Source organism: Schistocerca gregaria, chromosome 7 (genome assembly GCF_023897955.1).
Source record: "Schistocerca gregaria isolate iqSchGreg1 chromosome 7, iqSchGreg1.2, whole genome shotgun sequence".
Taxonomy (NCBI): Eukaryota; Metazoa; Arthropoda; class Insecta; order Orthoptera; family Acrididae; genus Schistocerca; species Schistocerca gregaria.
In genome coordinates this window covers 244456214-244475918 of record NC_064926.1, presented here as the reverse complement: position 1 = coordinate 244475918, position 19705 = coordinate 244456214, and the positions used below count along the sequence as shown (strand labels likewise).

Sequence of the window (19705 nt, the reverse complement as noted above, 5' to 3'; positions counted from 1 at the left end):
TGCAAGGTGGTTTAGAGCTGTCCTTGAGGTAACCGATTTGCAACAGTTCGTTGTGTCCCTGTGGTGCCAACTGTTGCTCCAACTTCTGCTTGAGTCGCAATCCCACGCACCACTGCCGTACCCAGAACATGTCGGTCTTCCCTCTCTAGAATGCCGCGTGGCCGCTAGGAGCTTGCTCTTTTTATGCGACAGTACTTTCCAGTAACCACCGCTGCCACCACTCATGTAGAGTGGCTACATTTCTGCCAAGTCTTCCTGTAATATCGCAGAAGAAACATCCAGCTTCTCGTAGCCCTATTACATTACTTTGTTAAAACTCAGTGTGCCTTTTATAGTGGCGTCTTTGTCGTCTGAGAGTCATTCTTGACTAACATCAACTCACTGTGACCAAAGCGAAAGATAACAAATTATTACGACCGCTAAAGCACGTGTTTAAACGAATTCTGGTTTGCATCCTCATAATGGTGCTACTAGCTCCACTCTTATGTGACTGACGCGAAATTTGAATAGACATCTTCTTTCATATTTAGGAACTCGCCTACCACCTTTCATTTATCTCGCAGAACTCTTTCTGTTAGCTGGGAATTAGATACAGGTCTGTGGAAAAGACTTGGTATTTTCTCTGGAGTGCATAATTCTGTGCGGTACGAATGTGAATACTGAGACGAGAGTTTGAAAAACGTACTAGTAGCGTTTGACATGTGGGTGTGCAAGAGAATGGAGGGGATAAGCTGGGTGGAATGAGTGAGTAATGAAAGGGTGTTGGGAAAGATTGATGAGAGGAGGAGGCTGCTACAGGCTATAGGGGAAAGGAAGAACTAGATGGGAATATCGTTGGGAGGGGAGTGCTTGCTAACTGACACTTTGAAAGGTCTGGTTTGTGGGGGGAGATTGAGAGGAAAGAGATGCAAGATGATTGATAACAAAGAGAAGCGGAAATGACATAAATGCAGAGAATGGCAGAAGACAGGAGAGCAAGGAGAGATACCATGTGGAATTCTGTCTTTGAACAGAACACTGGTGATGATGCTGATGATAATTGTTACGACCAGACGAAACTGAAATCGTCTGGCATAACTGTGTGTTCTTTCCTTGCACTGGGAGATGGTTCATCGGAGCCACAACTTATGAAATATATCATATTATATAAGTGATAAGAATATTTACTTAACTTGATACAATTCTTTTCCGCAGAAGTGCTTGATAATTTGCAACTGTCTTTGACTCTCAAAGCATCGCTCGATACATACAATTACAGCTTCTCTTAAAGTCCAGCTTCAATCATTTGAAGACGTACATTTCAGTCTCAGAAATGAATAACTCTTTAGTTGTTCAATGTATATACGCCGACTAGAGGGATGAATGAATATTTGTACCGACGCTGGGTTTCGAACCTGAGTCTCTTGCTCACTTGGCGGATTCTCTGACCGTTGTGCCCTTGAACAACAGCATGGACTACCCTAGCATACCCCGTCCTCAATACAAATTCCCATTCACGGCTTAGCCCACTTCGTATTTCCCTTCAGCTTGAACAACATTGCAAGGTCTCTGCTGCTGTAATGGGATAGCAGCTCAGCGTCGAAGGAAATGGGGAAGCATATCTAAAGTGAATATCGAGGCGTACTGCAGCTCAACTTTTAGTTGTGCAGGGCCACTTTGCCAGGGTGACTTAGTGGTTAGCACGTATACCTAGTGACTAGGAGCCCTGGATTCGAATCCAGGCCTTGGTGCAAATTTTCCATCACTGATTAAAACTGAATATATACATAATAAATATTTAGCCCTACTCAGTGATGTTGACTGATTCAATTGAGGTAATGTACTGGGGCAGAGAACTTTCAGCCTCGTCTCTTTATTGACCTCCGTGCATGGGCACTGATGTGCTGTGAGAGGCGGCGTGTCTTCTTCAGCATCTCCCTTTCAAGACATCACTAATAGCTGTTGTAGCAAAGCAAGTTGCTGAATGACGTGTAGCACCGCAGTCTTTGGACGATAACAAAATAATGACGGTTACTTTCACACTGCATCAGTCTGTCAAAATTGGCTTTCAAAGGTTATGCATGTAAAAAAAAGAAGACGCTTCTACAACAACGTGTTTTGTGCAGAGGTTATTAAACTTACGTGCCTCCTACTCGATCCATGCCTGCACATAACTGATATTTTCAGTTGGGTGACGCTGGTAACGAATCAAAAGAGGAATTACTCATACATAAGGTAACAAAAACTGCAATACAACATCCATTGCGAAAAAAAATATAATTTGTCCAATGGCTCTGAGCACTATGGGAATTAACGTCTAAGGTCATCAGTCCCCTAGAACTTAGAACTATTTAAACCTACCTAACCTAAGGAAATCACACACATCCATGCCCGAAGCAGGATTCGAACCTGCGACTGTACGGTCGCGCGGTTCCAGACTGTAGCGTCTACAACCGCTCGGCTACGCCGACCGGCCCATTGCAAAATACAGCTTCTACACTCCTGGAAATGGAAAAAAGAACACATTGACACCGGTGTGTCAGACCCACCATACTTGCTCCGGACACTGCGAGAGGGCTGTACAAGCAATGATCACACGCACGGCACAGCGGACACACCAGGAACCGCGGTGTTGGCCGTCAAATGGCGCTAGCTGCGCAGCATTTGTGCACCGCCGCCGTCAGTGTCAGCCAGTTTGCCGTGGCATACGGAGCTCCATCGCAGTCTTTAACACTGGTAGCATGCCGCGACAGCGTGGCCGTGAACCGTATGTGCAGTTGACGGACTTTGAGCGAGGGCGTATAGTGGGCATGCGGGAGGCCGGGTGGACGTACCGCCGAATTGCTCAACACGTGGGGCGTGAGGTCTCCACAGTACATCGATGTTGTCGCCAGTGGTCGGCGGAAGGTGCACGTGCCCGTCGACCTGGGACCGGACCGCAGCCACGCACGGATGCACGCCAAGGCCGTAGGATCCTACTCAGTGCGCAGGGGATCGCACCGCCACTTCCCAGCAAATTAGGGACATTGTTGCTCCTGGGGTATCGGCGAGGACCATTCGCAACCGTCTCCATGAAGCTGGGCTACGGTCCCGCACACCGTTAGGCCGTCTTCCGCTCACGCCCCAACATCGTGCAGCCCGCCTCCAGTGGTGTCGCGACAGGCGTGAATGGAGGGACGAATGGAGACGTGTCGTCTTCAGCGATGAGAGTCGCTTCTGCCTTGGTGCCAATGATGGTCGTATGCGTGTTTGGCGCCGTGCAGGTGAGCGCCACAATCAGGACTGCATACGACCGAGGCACACAGGGCCAACACCCGGCATCATGGTGTGGGGAGCGTTCTCCTACACTGGCCGTACACCTCTGGTGATCGTCGAGGGGACACTGAATAGTGCATGGTACATTCAAACCGTCATCGAACCCATCGTTCTACCATTCCTAGACCGGCAAGGGAACTTGCTGTTCCAACAGGACAATGCACGTCCGCATGTATCCCGTGCCACCCAACGTGCTCTAGAAGGTGTAAGTCAACTACCCTGGCCAGCAAGATCTCCTGATCTGTCCCCCATTGAGCATGTTTGGGACTGGATGAAGCGTCGTCTCACGCGGTCTGCACGTCCAGCACGAACGCTGGTCCAACTGAGGCGCCAGGTGGAAATGGCATGGCAAGCCGTTCCACAGGACTACATCCAGCATCTCTACGATCGTCTCCATGGGAGAATAGCAGCCTGCATTGCTGCGAAAGGTGGATAGACACTGTACTAGTGCCGATATTGTGCATGCTTTGTTGCCTGTGTCTATGTGCCTGTGGTTCTGTCAGTGTGATCGTGTGATGTATCTGACCCCAGGAATGTGTCAATAAAGTTTCCCCTTCCTGGGACAATGAATTCACGGTGTTCTTATTTCAATTTCCAGGAGTGTATATTCATGATCATCTTAGATGATGTTTTACAACAATAAGAGTGAATTCATGCTAGATGAGCTAATATTAAGCACATGAAATATTTTCAGGAGGCTTTAGTTTAGTGAGCCATGTGTTGTGCCATCTGTATAGCATTCAGCTGAAATGAGGCCCTCCAGATTCGACCGGTAACAGTCCCGCGTCAGAGCGCTGCGCGATACGGGGGTTTCACATCGTGAGCACACGTCTAGCCGCGGAACAGGTTATTACCAGCAGATATTCACAATTCACGGCCTGGGGGGGGGGGGCAAGGGTTCCAGCGGAGAGAGATGGGGAGAGTGAGGGATTGTGGGAAGAGGAGGGCGGGGGGGGGGGGGGGGGGTGCTGCGATTACAGTGGCGTGCCAGAGGATTAATTTCCCCACGGACTGCGCCAATACGCGGCCAATGCGCCACTTGTATGCAGTCTCCGGCCACATAATTATGTAAATTGCGAGTCGCGCAGCGCACTGTTCGGTTGGCAGTGCGCGGCTGATACTGTGGCGGCTGCTCCTCGCGCTGCTTACTAATGTGCGGTTATCCCCCTCCCCCCCCCTTCTAACCATTCTCCCTATGTCTCTCCCTTCCGTGCTACCCTAGCACGTGTTTTACTCACGGGAATTTGACAATGATGCAAAATTTTGATTGCACAGCCTGAATTAAGTGCAGGAAATTTTACACTCCTTCTTGCACGCCTACAGTTGTCAAGTTCGGAGTTCGCCTGGGGTATAAATGATGAGAGTAAGAGAGTTGCACATATTTGTTTAGCTGATGGTTGCGGTTCTTCGTCTTAAAAAGCATAACTGGTTATTGTGCAGCAAAGGAAAAAAGGTATCTGTAACTAAAGCCACACACATGGTGCGGACAAATGATATTTTTTCTTAAAAGCAAATTTATTACAACAAAATAAAAATGAAAATGGAAATCTTCTTACATGTAAGTCTCTTTCAAGAATAACAGTACTCGATGTAGCCCCCTTCACCCGCAGTGACCGTCTCCTATGTTGTCCTGATGCCACCGCACGCCCTCTTCTAACAGCGCTGTGCATATTAGCGAATGCTGCTTCGATGGCGGTGCGTAGAGATGCGACTTTAGGGCACCTCGTTTTATTCGACTACGTTCCAAATATAGCAGTCGAGGGGGCTGGAATACGGGCTATTCGGGGGCCAGGACTCCTTTCACCAGAACTTGTCAATGTCATCCGAGAGCCAGTTATGGAATAAATCTCTCGTGTGAGACCATGCACCGTCCTGTTTAAAGATACATTGTCTCCCCGAGGACACAGTGACCGTCCACAGTTTCATGACATTCGTCAAAACTAGCAGATAAACTTCTTTGGTGCCCATCTGTCCCTTTTCAAAGAAATGTGGCGGCATGATGACACAACTCGTGACCACAGACTTCTCCGGAGAATTATACTTGTCCACAATATCGTAAACAGTTGATATCGGGTATCCAAAGAATCGAACTAGTTCCGCACTTGTCTGTAATATCTCAGCCACTTTGAAGTTCCGAAAATTTTCAAGACGCCTATGGCTTTCAAAAACGCCAATGGCTACCTGAGGCGTAACAACGACATACCGGGAAATTCAAATTGAAATTCGTCAGGATTTAAGCGCCGCACGCTGTGTAACAGGCAGGCAAATGAAAACCGGACAGATGACAAAAACTGGAAAATTTTGACACAGGGACGATTCGGACACATTTAGAATGGGTGTCGAAAACTCTATAGTGCACCAGTTCGGTAGCCGTCCGATGTGGCCGTGCGGTTCTAGACGCTTCAGTTGAAACGTCCACTTAGAAAAATTATACAAGACTGTGCTTAAACTGAAACACAATATTTTTGGCGCAACGCAATCTGACTTCCAAAAATCCCTACGAGAGAATGGCCCTGACTAACATTAACCTATACGTTTCACAAAACACTTACCTCACAAAAATCTTCGTTACTCAAGCTACTGCAATACAGCGAGCGCCACTACTGTCAGCTAAACAAAAGATTCAAACTACTGAAGGCACTAACTACTGACAGGCATAGTTAGCAAATGAAAGATTTTAATACAGAGCAAACAATGTATTTACCTTAATAGTCATAATATATATATATATCAGTTCATGACACCAATTCTTACAAATTTCAAAACTCCGCCATCTCTCTCCCCACGTCCACAACTGCTGGCGGCTCACCTCCAACTGCGCAACGCTACGCGCTTTTGGCATCCAGCAGCCGCTGCCCAACACTACAATGGCAGACAACAATGCAAACCAGCCACAGACTGGACACGGCACAGCCAGTGATTTTTCATACAGAGCGCTAGGTGGCGTTGCCAATAAGAAAACGTAAACAGCCTACTTACACGGTTTGGAACCGCATGACCGCTACGGTCACAGGTTCGAATCCTGTCTCGGGCATGGATGTGTGTGATGTCCTTAGGTTAGTTAGGTTTAAGTAGTTCTAAGTTCTAGGCGACTGATGACCTCGGAAGTTGAGTCGCATTGTGCTCATAGCCATTTTTTGAACCAGTTCGGTATGTATCCAAAGAGAGAGGGGGGGAGGGGTGGAATATATTTACAACTGCAGTTTCAATCATTGATTTTGTAGCTCATACAACTACGAGTTGAGAGGTATTACTCAAGGGGCTGCACACCCCTCTATTAGAAAGACGATGAATTTCAGTCGCTTGATTATACATTAAGAGTAATTTCTCTATCCATGTGTAGCATCTTAATAGTTTGCATGAGTACAGGGCTTTGAAATGTTGGGATTGAGCAATTTCGTAAATTCACCTGTTAGTTAGTTCTTGAATTCCTCAGAATAGCGTAGAACTGCCGAAGATCCAGTGGCCATTGGTTTAAAAATCCACAACTGGGCAACGGTTATCTCTCCGACGGCCAGACTCTTGGCGCCGATCCTGCGTTTGCAAGTGTAACTGCGCCTCGGCAGAAAATCTAAGCGATCGTCGGCATTCCCAACCCCACTCATTTGCCAGCATGGACATTTTGCCCTGAAAGGAAGCATATATTATGCTAGAACCCGAGGTTACAACACCACTACGAGTCGCCCTCTCGGGATCAGCTCGTTGTAGTCGTTAGTAGGCTTACACCAGAGGTTGAAAATATCGCTACAGTTTTAAGGTTCTTTTATTTAGGACACGACATGTTTCGGACTCTTATACGCCCATCTTCAGGTGTCGTAACTAGGTGCTGTGGCTCCGAGTCACAGGAGCAAGTTACTACACCTGTAGATGTGCGTATAAGAGCCAGCACCTGGTCGTGTCTTAAATAAAAGAACCTTACAGCTGTAGCGATATTTTTAACCCCTTGTATAATCAATTATTCAAAAACAGTCTTAATCGCAATTATTATTAATATCGCCAACCGGTCTCATCCCGACGAAGGGGTCATCTTCTGGGTGTTTACATTACCGCTATGTAGACCGGAGTGACACCACCAGCAGTCGGCCAATGGTGTAAACGGCCAGAAGATGACCCCTACGTCGGGTTGAAACCGGTTGGAGGTATAATAACAATAATGAATGCGATTAACACTGTTTTTGAATAATTGATTAATCATACTAATCGCTGCTTCATCTCCACAACAGTGTTGCCCAGAAATCTCTGGTATAATGCTCAGTTGCCGATGTTCCTCCGACAGGATTGTGATTAGTAGGCTTAGTTCGAGGCAGTCACTGAGTCCTTATTTCATGACAAGCAGTGACACGGCTGTATCCGCCATTTTCCGCTTCACGTGCTTCCTTCCACCAGAATTGAAGCAACCATACAACGCACATTACACTCAGTTTTCATCACTTCGTTCATAGTAGAATGTTCATAATAAAGCCGACTGTGTCTGAGATGTAATTATTAAGTTTGGAACAAGAGATATCAGCCTTCTGGTATCATCAAATTCCGTATTGTTTGTCGCGTTGCTCCTGTACATGTGCTCCCAACGTGTTTCCACTCATGGCTCTCTACCGTAACTTGTAATCGAATATTACGGTTTGTTAAGCTGTGTAAGGTCTCTCTTGGGACTGGAATAGTTAACGTCACCTTTAATAATGTTTTGTATACTTCCACGTTCTTGTGGCTAGGCCCGCAGCAAGACCGTGGATTGCCTGTGTAGTCAGAAGTTTGCAGACTGGCTAGTTTCCATCTATTTATGGGAAGACTGCCTCTCATTTCAATGTATTTACTGGATTATATCTGCATTTCTTCTAGCTGTCTGTTAGTAGACTGTAGTTTCCCCTTATTCTTCATTTCAATCGGCTAAGAAAACTCCACATTACCAGAAGAAGTATCTTACGCTACCAGAGTCGGGAAGGCAGCAGATCGTCAGGTGACGTTCTCGTAATCTGACTGCAGGGAAGACAGTAAAAGGAGAACTTATTTAAGTCTTTCATTTCAATCCCTCCTAAACCAAAGTAAACGAACAAGTTACAAGATTTTTACTAATACTTTTATCCCACTGTGAGACAACGGTCAGCGCCTTCATCAAGAAATGTTTGCAGATGCTTATTAAGAATAAATTGTACCAAGAGGCGCATCTCTTCTTCCGAATCAGACCACGACTGCTTTTCTTCAGGGCTCCAAAATAATGGAATCCACAAAGGAAAGAATCGGGACTGTGCGGAGCATGTGTAAGGGCTTCATAATGAAACATTTGCACCGCAGTCGAAGCTAACTTGGCAACATGTGAGCGGGCATTATCCTACAACAGAATAATGCCGTCCGACAACATTCCTGGTCGTTTGGACTTAGTGGAGTGCTGCAGTTTTGGTAAACTGTCCACATACAGCTCTGCGTTACTTGTGGCGCCATGTTCCATGAGGAAGAAGAGCAGTGGGCCCTTCCAGTCAAAGTAATAGGTAATCACGACTGTTCAAGAGCTGTGATGCAGGGGTTTCAATACTTTTGGTGGTCGTGAATCCATGGGCTTCCGTTGTTGGCTCTTACACGTGCACTCTGGCTCAAAATAATGGCAACGTGTTTCAATCTCTGCTATAACATTGGACAGGAGATGTTCTTCCTGTAATACCGTCCCGAGTAACGCAGTGATGTCAGCCTCTTCCGAGGACGTAGTTTCTACTCTCAGGTAAATGGTCTTGACATTTCCTACGGAATTTGAGTCCCTCAGTTAATATAGACGTTGGATATGGAGGCCTTGACCTTGTCTCGACACTAGCCCGGTTCTCTTCGTCTTTCACTACATTTTTTTCTAGTCTGTCACGCTGTTTTGTTTCCTTTTCTTGTGTCATTTGGTGTTGTTCCAGTTGTCTCCTTATAACGATATGGTATGGTGTGGGTATCGGGACTATTCGTTAGGGGTGCAGCATTTTTGGGCATCCTTGCTCTCTCCGTTTCCACCCATCCCTTCGTGTTATCTCCTCTTCCTGCTGCCCTGACGTCCCTTTTCCCTCATCGTTTGCACTTTATTCCCTCCTCTTGACTGGAATGTGCTGATTGTGTTTTCCTTCCTTGTTCTCTACCGTCCTAGATCATGCCGCCGACGACTTGGCTGTTTGGTCCCCTCCACCAAATCAATCAACCAATCGACGTTCTGCTGAACTCCTCCTCCTTGAGGATGTGGGACATTCACTGCGCTCAAATTTCCCGGAACTACAGATGCTCTGACATGATGGCATAAGCGCACTGTGACTGACGCCCAACATGAAACACATGTCTTACGCCATTCAGAGTCAGTAATTTCTTACGAAAATATCCCCTGCAGAAATGGCAGAACGGAAATGTCTCGGTGAGGCTTGTCTGGATGACTGCTGTCTTTTAACGGGACAAGATGCTGGCGCTGGTATTCGGTCGTTGGTGTCAGCTCCGTCTTTACGCAAGTGCCGTGTGGGATTTTCACAGTGCTCTAAAGAGTATTTTAAAGTAGCGTATCAGTTTACGCGAAAATCTCAGAAAACACTCTGTGTGTCGACTGTACTTTCAGGACTTTCGGCTTGGCAAGTGTAGTGATAAACTGCACTCTCTTCTTCATCTTGCTGGGTGACTTTTCTCCCTAAAATTCCCGCCAGAAGTGAACAAGAACAGGGGTTGTAACTCATGATTGTTGTGATTTCCTTGAAATACTTTTTTGTTCTCTATTTGGAGTTCAGTGGTGTTACTAGGACTGTACAGCGATTGTGCTCACACTGAAAGGGGTTTCATAGAGCGAACTTCAGCTGTGGTACAGAGAACGTTCTTTCGATCGCAGTGCAGAGAACGAACAAGGATCGCACTATCACCTCAACTGGTACACATAACGTATATTATTCGTGGTATAACATGGAACTTAATAATGGTTCAAATGGCTCTGAGCACTATGGGACTTAACATCTGAGGTCATCAGTCCCCTAGAACTTAGAACTACTTAAACCTAACTAACCTAAGGACATCATACACATCAATGCCCGAGGCTGAATTCGAAACTGGGACCGTAGCGGTCACGCGGTTCCAGACTGAAGCGCCTAGAGCCGCTCGGCCACACTGGCCGGCTAACGTGGAGCTTAGATCGTGGTACGTATAACGGACTTAATATCGCGGCATGACCTAACAAACGATATACAGGACGATCGATGAACTTCACAAATAGTACAGACGAAAATCACGTTGCTCCTTAATGTACATGCAGTGTGTTTTGCTTCGAGTGGAGTACAAGAAAATACATCTTGCAGCTTCAACGAACAAACACCTGTTTGTGGACTAGTGTAGCCGCCGTTAGGTCTCTATGTCTGTGTGGGCACCAGGCGAGATGGCGCAGCGTTTAGCACACTCGACTCGCATTCGGGAGGACGACGGTTCAAACCCGCGTCCGACCATTCTGATTTAGGTTTTCAATGATTTCAATAAATCGCTTCAGGTAGGTGCTGGGATTGTTTCTGTGGAAGGGCATGGCCAACGTCCTTCCCATCCTTCCCTAATCCGATGGCACTAATCTTCTGGTTGGCCCCCTCGCCCGAATCAACAAACAACCAGTCATTGTAGGCTCGTGTTGTTTTTTGTATTAACGAAGAAACTGGGACGCAGGTGCGTGTATTTGGCTGTGTATTGCTCCACTATCGCTCCTAGGAGTGAGACCTGGAGCAACAAACACATCTGCAGTCGGCAGCGGTTACGTCCTCTGCTCCAGCTTGGGGGAGATCAAGCACGACCTCGTCGATGGTGGAAGTAACATCATCACAACCACTTAAGATAGTGGAACGACGTACAGGCTCTGCTTCGTAAAATGGTGCTCCGAAAACGATTGATGATCACCTGCTATGTACAGTTGTGGACAAAACGAGCGGGACCCCTCGCCTTTTCGTTGTGCTGATCCGCACAGCTTTAAAGTCTGCTACACAGCATAACAGGCAAGGCGACGAAGTGCTACCAACATACTATGCACAGGCTTGAAATTGAAAAAACTATTCGAACTTTGTCAGACTGTTTTCAATCATGTGTAAGACTATATTAACGCTCATTAGTGTTTTAAACACCACACGTAAATATATGATATAAGAGAAAGAAGAAACGCTAATTATTATGAACTGCACTAACAAAAGTGAATTTCAGCTTACCGAGGTAACATAACTGTTTTAGTAAGACAAAATACCCAAGATCGTTACAAATTAGCAACATATTATGCGCATTCGGCCATGAAACGGTGTGTGTCAACGTTCAGACCAGTCATACTGCATCACCGTGGCTGACCTACCATGAACGCGTGAAAATTTAGCAATGCGTGAAGAATCAGAACGAAATTCAGTTAAAAATCGTTCAGTGCCAAACTTAAGTCAGTTCAGTTATTGACAGAAGCGGAAAAAGTAGGCAATAACAAGTATGAAATTCTACAAGAGCTTCATATTGAAATCCACAGGGCGCCAGTACAGAATAAAGGTAGCAATGAAAGTATTTAGATGACGAAATCCTAAGAACGAAGATATCTACGACGGTTACTGAAGATGAGGGCCGCCTAAATAATTCCCCCTACTCTTTATTCGGAATGTTCTAGTTGCAGTCGATACATCATCATATTAATCGTAGCTACGCTATCGATCCAAATCACGTTTACAGGAATGCAAATAAAATCCATTTGCCTATACACGTGGTAATTGTGGTCCTAGTATTAATGCCACCGCGATTTAGAAGTGAGAGCATTCCCACTGCTAGCTAGCTTAAGAAACACTTCGGCTAATGAACGTTTCTGGCTGTGACGAGTCTAATGGAGAATTCAAAACATTGTAGAATACCTTTGGCAGCTACGTTTCTGATTATTTCCTGGGTTGGTGCAGAATTATCGTATTAAATTACTCGCTAATAACAGTATTTTGTTATTTCGATAAACATCCCTAATTATTGTCAAATAAGTGGTGACATCAAGGTCGAAAATTCACGTTTTTCAGTCCAGAAATCTCTATGCAACAGAAACTGCAGACCATTTTGCCATTTTCATTGCGAAATTGCCGGCTTATTCATCAGGGTAATAATAAAGAGCTGTTTGCTTGTGTTTTCTGCTACCGCAGTGAAAAGTGTTTGCTACTGCAAGGGAGGTCTGGTTTGTTTTCGGCTCTAATCTCGATGGAGGTAGATAGACTATCAGTAAAGCAGTTTTAAGAAATTCTCGCGCCTCCAATACTTTTATTGCTGCCTTTATTCTGTACTGGCGCCCTGTGGATGTCAATATGAAACTCTTGTAGAATTTCATACTTGTTACTGCCTACTTTTTCCGCTTCTGTCAATAATTGAATTGACTTAAGTGTAGCACTGAACGATTTTTAACTGAATTTCGTTATGAATCTTCACGCATTGCTAAATTTGCGCACTTTAATGGTACATCAGCAACGGTAATGCAGTGTGACTGGTCTGAACGTTGACACAGACCGTTTAATGGCCGAATGTGGATAATATTTTGCTAGCCCCTAACGATCTGGGGTACTTTGTCTTACTAAAACAGTTATGTTATCTCGATAAGGTGAAGTTCATTTTTATTAGTACAATTCATACTAATTAGCTCTTCCTCTTTCATTTATATCTTATATTTACGTGTTGTGTTTAACACACTAATCAACATTAATGTAGTCTTACACATGATTGAAAACAGTCTGACGAAGTTCGAATAGTGTTTCAGTTTCACGCCTGTGCATAGTATGTTAGGTAGCACTTGGTCGCCTTGCGTGTCATGCTGTGTAGCAGACTTTAAAGCTGTGAGGATCAGCATAACGAAAGGGTGTGGGGTCTCGCTCCTTTTGTCCACGACTGCACAGTGTTTGCTACCTCTAGCTGAATCAATCTACCCAAGACACGATAGTCATTGGGCTTGCCTAGAAATTGAGACTAATAAAGCGCCAGTGACATGCGTGCAAAAATTGGAACGTAGATTAACCATATTCGCCCTCGCCTCATCACAATCAAACACTGACCAACGATAACACCAGACTACGTCAAGTTTATAGGTACAGATATGGGCCAAGGCAAAACGCGAAGGTAGAAGCACGTCTAGAGGGACAGATCAACACCGTAAAAAGAGAGAACTACAAACGCAAGGACCAGACTACAGTTCTAGTGGTTCATAACATCAACAATGCAAGCGATACGGTATAGAACCTTCTGCTCAAATTAGAAAGTCAATATCTGAAGGAGATTGAATGAACAGTCACCATCGACCTGTGCTGAAGTAGCGACTGCTCCATCAGTGAAGGCAAGTCTCAACACTAAAGCAGAAGAAGCCAAGGCAAACCGGAGTACAGGTCTCTTCATTAAATCTACATAGAACAAATACGCAAGTGAGGTGTCAAACAATTGACAACATGGATAGATCCAACGAAAGTGATGCGGAAGATAAGACCAATCAGCAAAACTCAATCCTTTGTCATAGTGGAAAAAGAGACGCTACAGGATTGTAAAAGATTTTTAGGGGAAAGTCATAACAGTTTAGTAATTAAGTGAGACTATTAAAAAGTAGAACACAGCTAGTGGAAATCTATCAGGTGCCAACTACTTATAAGGATAAGTTCCTGAATGAACGTTATGAGTCAAATTTGTCAGAACACATATAAAGATATGAATTTACGGATGCAGTAAAACTGAGATTTACGACCAAGTCATGAGATAATGCTAATGTAAATAACATTTTAAAGACAATTCTATAATAACAAACCAATTATTGAGGAAAAGCAGAGTATTGTTAGGTTTCCATTCCATAGGAACCAAAAATTACCATGTAGTCTAACAGTTTTTTAAGTGTTGCTACCTGTGACACACTGTGGAAGGGCTGCAGAATCCCTCATATTATTTGTAGAACTTGTGGAGCAGAAGGACAATACAAAGCGGAATGTCCGCAACCAAAGCAGAAAATATGATTCTTACACTGTAAGAAACGACGCATGACTTACACCAAAGGCAGAACGACTGTGTGTCTTACAAGCTCTTCTACGGTGGAAGGCAAACTGTGGTCTGTAATTGAAAAGGAATTTCGTCCAATTGACGTAGTATGTTCTGAATCAAGAATTGGACATTTTTACACGTAGGAAGAAAAAAACAAACTACATCCACAAGATCTATAAGCTAGTGCTACGCCGTAGAATGGCGGCTGCAGCATGGTTTATGGCAGCAGGAGACACTGAAGAGTAAGAATTAAATAACACAGTTAATACACGTCTTGCGGGATTAGCCGAGCGGTCTTGGGCGCTACAGTCATGGACTGAGCGGCTAATCCCAGCGGAGGTTCGAGTCCTCCCTCAGGCATGTGTGTGTGTGTGTGTGTGTGTGTGTGTGTGTGTGTGTGTGTGTGTGTCCTTAAGATAATTTAGGTTAAGTAGTGTGTAAGCTTAGGGACTGATGACCTTAGCAGTTAAGTCCCATAAGATTTCACACACATTTCAACATTTCAGTTTTACACGTAGGAAGAAAAAACAAACTACATCCACAAGATCTATAAGCTAGTGCTACGCCGTAGAATGGCGGCTGCAGCATGGTTTATGGCAGCAGGAGACACTGAAGAGTAAGAATTAAATAACACAGTTAATACACGTCTTGCGGGATTAGCCGTCATCCGGGCCACCTATCTTAATAATACAGATTATCTATAGCATATGCTACAACGTGAACTTTGCTGTGGACTACGTTCTAGACTGCATTAATTTTAAGGATGGAAGAATTGGAACATGAGCTAATTGAGAAAGAGAGAGGGAGGGATGGAGACTAAGAACGACTCGCGCTCGCCCACACACACACACACACACACACACACACACACACACACACACACAGACACACACACAATTCACTCAAGATACAGAGTGTGAAATTGCATCCCGCCACAAGATTTACCAAACGCAACAAAGCACAAAACAATCCATTATATCTCACAAAAGCCCCCACATGCAAAGCATGTGGTAAAACAAAATGTAAACATTACTTAAAGTCTGTTGTCTCAGAAGGACACTACAACCCAAAGGACAACCTTTCTGCCATCAATCTGATGTCCCCGCCTCCACCTACAGTAGTTCCAATGAAATAGAGCGTGTAAAGAAAGTACAGACAACGTAGCATGTGATGAAGTAGGGATATCACCATCTGTCCTAATGAAGGAGGGAAACCTCCTTCAATCCCTAAAGATGCGGAGTAGGGCGAAATAGGGATAGCATCACCAGCCACCACAGATGTAACCCGTGAGCATCAAACGCCAACAATGTAAACGTAAATCAGCAGGAAGACCAAGGACATTGTAGGCAGTGACAAGAGCAACAGGACACAAAAGTTTATGACAAATTAGAGAGCCATAAAAATAAAGTGGTGGAGTAAAGGTAACCCTCACAAAAATTTCTGTAAGGAAGATAGACATGTAGCGGTGCACAAATAAGGGATAGATAACAAAGGATAACGAAGGAAGTAACAGGTATTTAGTTTTGAGCTCAATGCTACTTGTGTCGATCAGCAGACCATTATCATGGCGATGCCTGACTGACAGACACAACCTTTAAAGTACTAGACCACAATACGCTGAGAAAACCAAAATTATGGTTGCAGTTTGCATGAAAAAAGGCGAAGCGGCCATTCGAATTCATTTTTATAACTTTGCTTATGTGTTGACCACACTTTGTTTGTTTTCAAAATCACCTTATGCGTTTCGACGTCCCGTCATCCCCAAAGGTAGTGATACATCATTCATACAAAGTTGTATTACGTCGACATTCTGAATCACGATAGAAGTGCAAACTGCACGTGTCTGGTGACTGCGAATGTTTACGTGATACAGTGTATCTCACGATCAATTTTATATGACTATCAACACTGCCGCTGGAAATGACCGAAAGTCAAAACGAGTAAGTTACTTTTAGAATTAAAACCTGGTGGTACGTTCTGTTCAAAATATGATTAGCATGGAGACAGAAGTGATGACACTTTCTACAGGACCTCATAATCATTTGGCGGGACAATGCTCAAACACGTACAGTGCAAGCTGTTACTGCTAAGTGTAATACCACCTACTGCACTCCCCTGACTTAAGCGCTCGTGAATTCAACTCGAATTCCTAACTGAAGGAAACAGTTCACGACATTCGCATCAGAACTGCTACAAATTAGTCGGGCAATAGACCGCGCCGCTCGAACAGTCAACACATCTGTATCCTACGACATCCACATCGCTGGCAACGGGTTAGACACAATGCTAGTGACTACTCTCAAGGTCAGTAAATCTTTGAAACGCGTATCTATTGTGCACGAGCTGTAAATAAGTACACTACTGGCCATTAAAATTGCTACATCAAGAAGAAATGCAGATGATAAACGGGTATTCATTGGACAAATATATTATACTACAACTGACATGTCATTACATTTTCACGCAATTTGGGTGCATAGATCCTGAGAAATCAGTACCCGGAACAACCACCTCTGGCCGAAATAACGGCCTTGATACGCCTGGGTATTGAGTCAAACAGAGCTAGGATGGCGTGTACAGGTACAGCTGCCCATGCGGCTTCTACACGATAACACAGTTCATCAAGAGTAGTGACTCTCGTATTGTGACCGGCCAGTTGCTTGGCCACCATTGACCAGAGGTTCCCAATTGGTGAGAAAGGGCAGCAGTCGAACATTTTCTGTATGCAGAAAGGCCCGTACAGGACCTGCAACATACGGTCGTGCATTATCCTGCTGAAATGTAGGGTTCAGCAGGGGTCGAATGAAGGGTAGAGCGACGGGTCGTAACACATCTGAAGCGTAACGTCCACTGTTCAAAGTGCCGTCAATGCGAATAAGAGGTGACCGAGACGTGTAACCAATAGCACCCCATACCATCACGCCAGGTGGTAGGCCAGCATGGCGATGACGAATTCACGCTTGTAATGTGCGTTCACCGCGATGTCGCCAAACACGCATGCGATCATCATGAAGCTTTAAACAGAACCTGGATTCATCCGAAAAAATGACGTTTTGCCATACGCGCACTCAGTTTCGTCGTTGAGTAAACCATCGCAGGAGCTCCTGTCTGTGATGCAGGGTCAAGGGTAACCGCCGCCATGGTCTCCGAGCTGATAGTCCATGCTGCTCCAAACGCCGTCGAACTGTTCGTGCAGGTGGTTGTTGTTTTGCAAACGTCCCCATCTCTTGACTCAGGAATCGAGACGTGGCTGCACGATACGTTACAGCCATGCGGATAAGATGCCTGTCATCTTGACTGCTAGTGATACGAGGCCATTGGGATCCAGCACGGCGTTCCGTATTACGCTCCTGAACCCACCGATTCCATTTTCTGCTAATAGTAATTGGATCTCGACCAACGCAAGCAGCAATGTCGCGATACGATGAACCGCAATCGCGATAGGCTCCAATCCGACCTTTATCAAAGTCGGAAATGTGATGGTACACATTTCTCCTCCTTACGCGAGGCATCAAAACGACGGTTCACCAGGCAACGCCGGTCAACTGCTGTTTGTGTATGAGAAATCGGTTGGCAACTTTCGTCATGTCAGCACGTTGTAAGTGTCGCCACCAGCGCCAACATTGTGTGAATGCTCTGAAAAGATGATCATTTGCATATCACAGCATTTTCTTCCCGCCGGTTAAATTTCGCTTCTGTAGCACGTCATCTTCGTGTTGTAGCAATTTTAATGGCCAGTAGTGTACCTGCCACTGTTAAAGTTCTAACCCTCTCATACTTAGTATCATTTATCGCACAACTCTTAGTCACACCCTGTGTGGTGCTTCGAGCGCTACATATGTAGTTCGGATCAAGATCTACAGAGCGATAGCAAGTCAAACAGGCTGAATAGTTAACCCGTGTCGGAGTAGGGGGACGCTCCCGCTCGCGGAGAGGGCTAGATCGGCGTCGGTCGCGACTTGTGAGGGAATACTAATGAGGCGCGCATTCCGGCAGGCAGCCCCGGGTCGGGGTTCACCGAGCTGAGCTGTGCGGCGCGGCCAAACACGCCGCAGGTGTTTGCGCACCAAGTTACCTGCTGTTTGCTCATCACCTCAGCTCAGCGCGGCCGTGACCGGCTGGAGCGTCGCCGGCGGCAGCGGCGCTGCTGTGCCGTCGATGTCTGCGCGCTTCGCTACCCGCCGCCTCCCGGGGCCAGCCGGGCACCTCCGTACCTGTGTGGGAGCTGGAACCACGACTCGGTGCCACCAGTATCTGTCTGATGGCCGTGTGCGCACAGTGGCCGTGGGCAGTACTAGGACGCGTTGGCACGGAATGGACTCAGGCGAGTGCTTCCTGAACTGATTCGAAGGTACGCAGTTCAGTACTGCACATTGCCTGATCACGCAATTAGAAATAATGCATAAGGGCAAATCGACATAAAAAATATTACTCTAAATTCTTAGGTGCTCACATAGGAGGAAAGGATATGGAAGGAGCGATCATTTGAAACAAAAAACGGTGGCCGGCCGGAGTGGCCGTCTGGTTCTAGGCGCTTCAGTCGGGAACCTCGCTGATGCTACGTTCGCAGGTTCGAATCCTGCCTCGTTCATGGATGCGTGTGATGTCCTTAGGTTAGTTAGGTTTAATTACTTCCAAGTTCTAGGCGACTGATGACCTCAGGAGTTAAGTCGCATCGTGCTCAGAGCCATTTGAACCATTTGAACCAAAAACATTGGCTCTGAAACGGCTACCTGAACAGCTATGAACACTGCTTCACCCTCGATACTGTGAAAAGTATCACATCCGCACCAAAGTGCTGTAAACATGGGCCCTCAATTCCACATCTTGAGAGCTGTGAGCACGTTTTTATCTTCACTGTTGTGAATCATATCTCTTCTACTGAACGAGAGTATGGTATCATTGTTTACTCATATTTACGAGAAAATTTTTCTTGATTTGCTCCATACTACCTTCTCCTAAAATATGAAAGGCAAAGAGCGGTTCACACTATCGCACTATCTCTTCAGCTGTCGCTTTACAGTCCATGTTTAGTAGACTTTTGCTTCGAATGGTCGTTACTGTCACATTCCTCAGTATTGACTACGAGGGTGTGCTGCAAGTAATGGTTCTAATAGCTATTGGACTTAACTTCTGAGGTCATCAGACCCCTAAACTAAGGACATCACACACATCCATGCCCGAGGCAGGATTCCAACCTGCGACCGTAGTGGTCGCGCTGTTCCACACTGTAGGTCCTAGAGCCGCTCGGCTACTCCGGACGGCTGCAAAGTAATGACTCCGAATCTTTTTACTGGAAGCTCTTAAAGTATTTTAAATAAAAGAAATTTTATTAACATTCTGCATCTTTATTGTTCGTGTCTACAGATTTATTTCTCAGGATAGTCGCCTGGCGGCAAACAAATTCCTCCCAACGAGACACCAGTTTTTC

The 19705-nt window shown here is 45.5% G+C and overlaps 1 protein-coding gene across 1 annotated transcript in view; it reads left to right on the top strand.

Annotated features, from left to right (window-relative positions):
- Nucleotides 1–18536, top strand: part of LOC126282365 (protein FAM117B-like) — a 98602-nt gene extending 80066 nt beyond the window's left edge. Inside the window, exon 3 of the mRNA XM_049982023.1 lies at nucleotides 18271–18536. Coding sequence (XP_049837980.1) covers nucleotides 18271–18536 — 266 coding nt within the window. The remainder of the gene's footprint in view (nucleotides 1–18270) is intronic.
- The last annotated feature ends 1169 nt before the right edge of the window (nucleotides 18537–19705 follow it).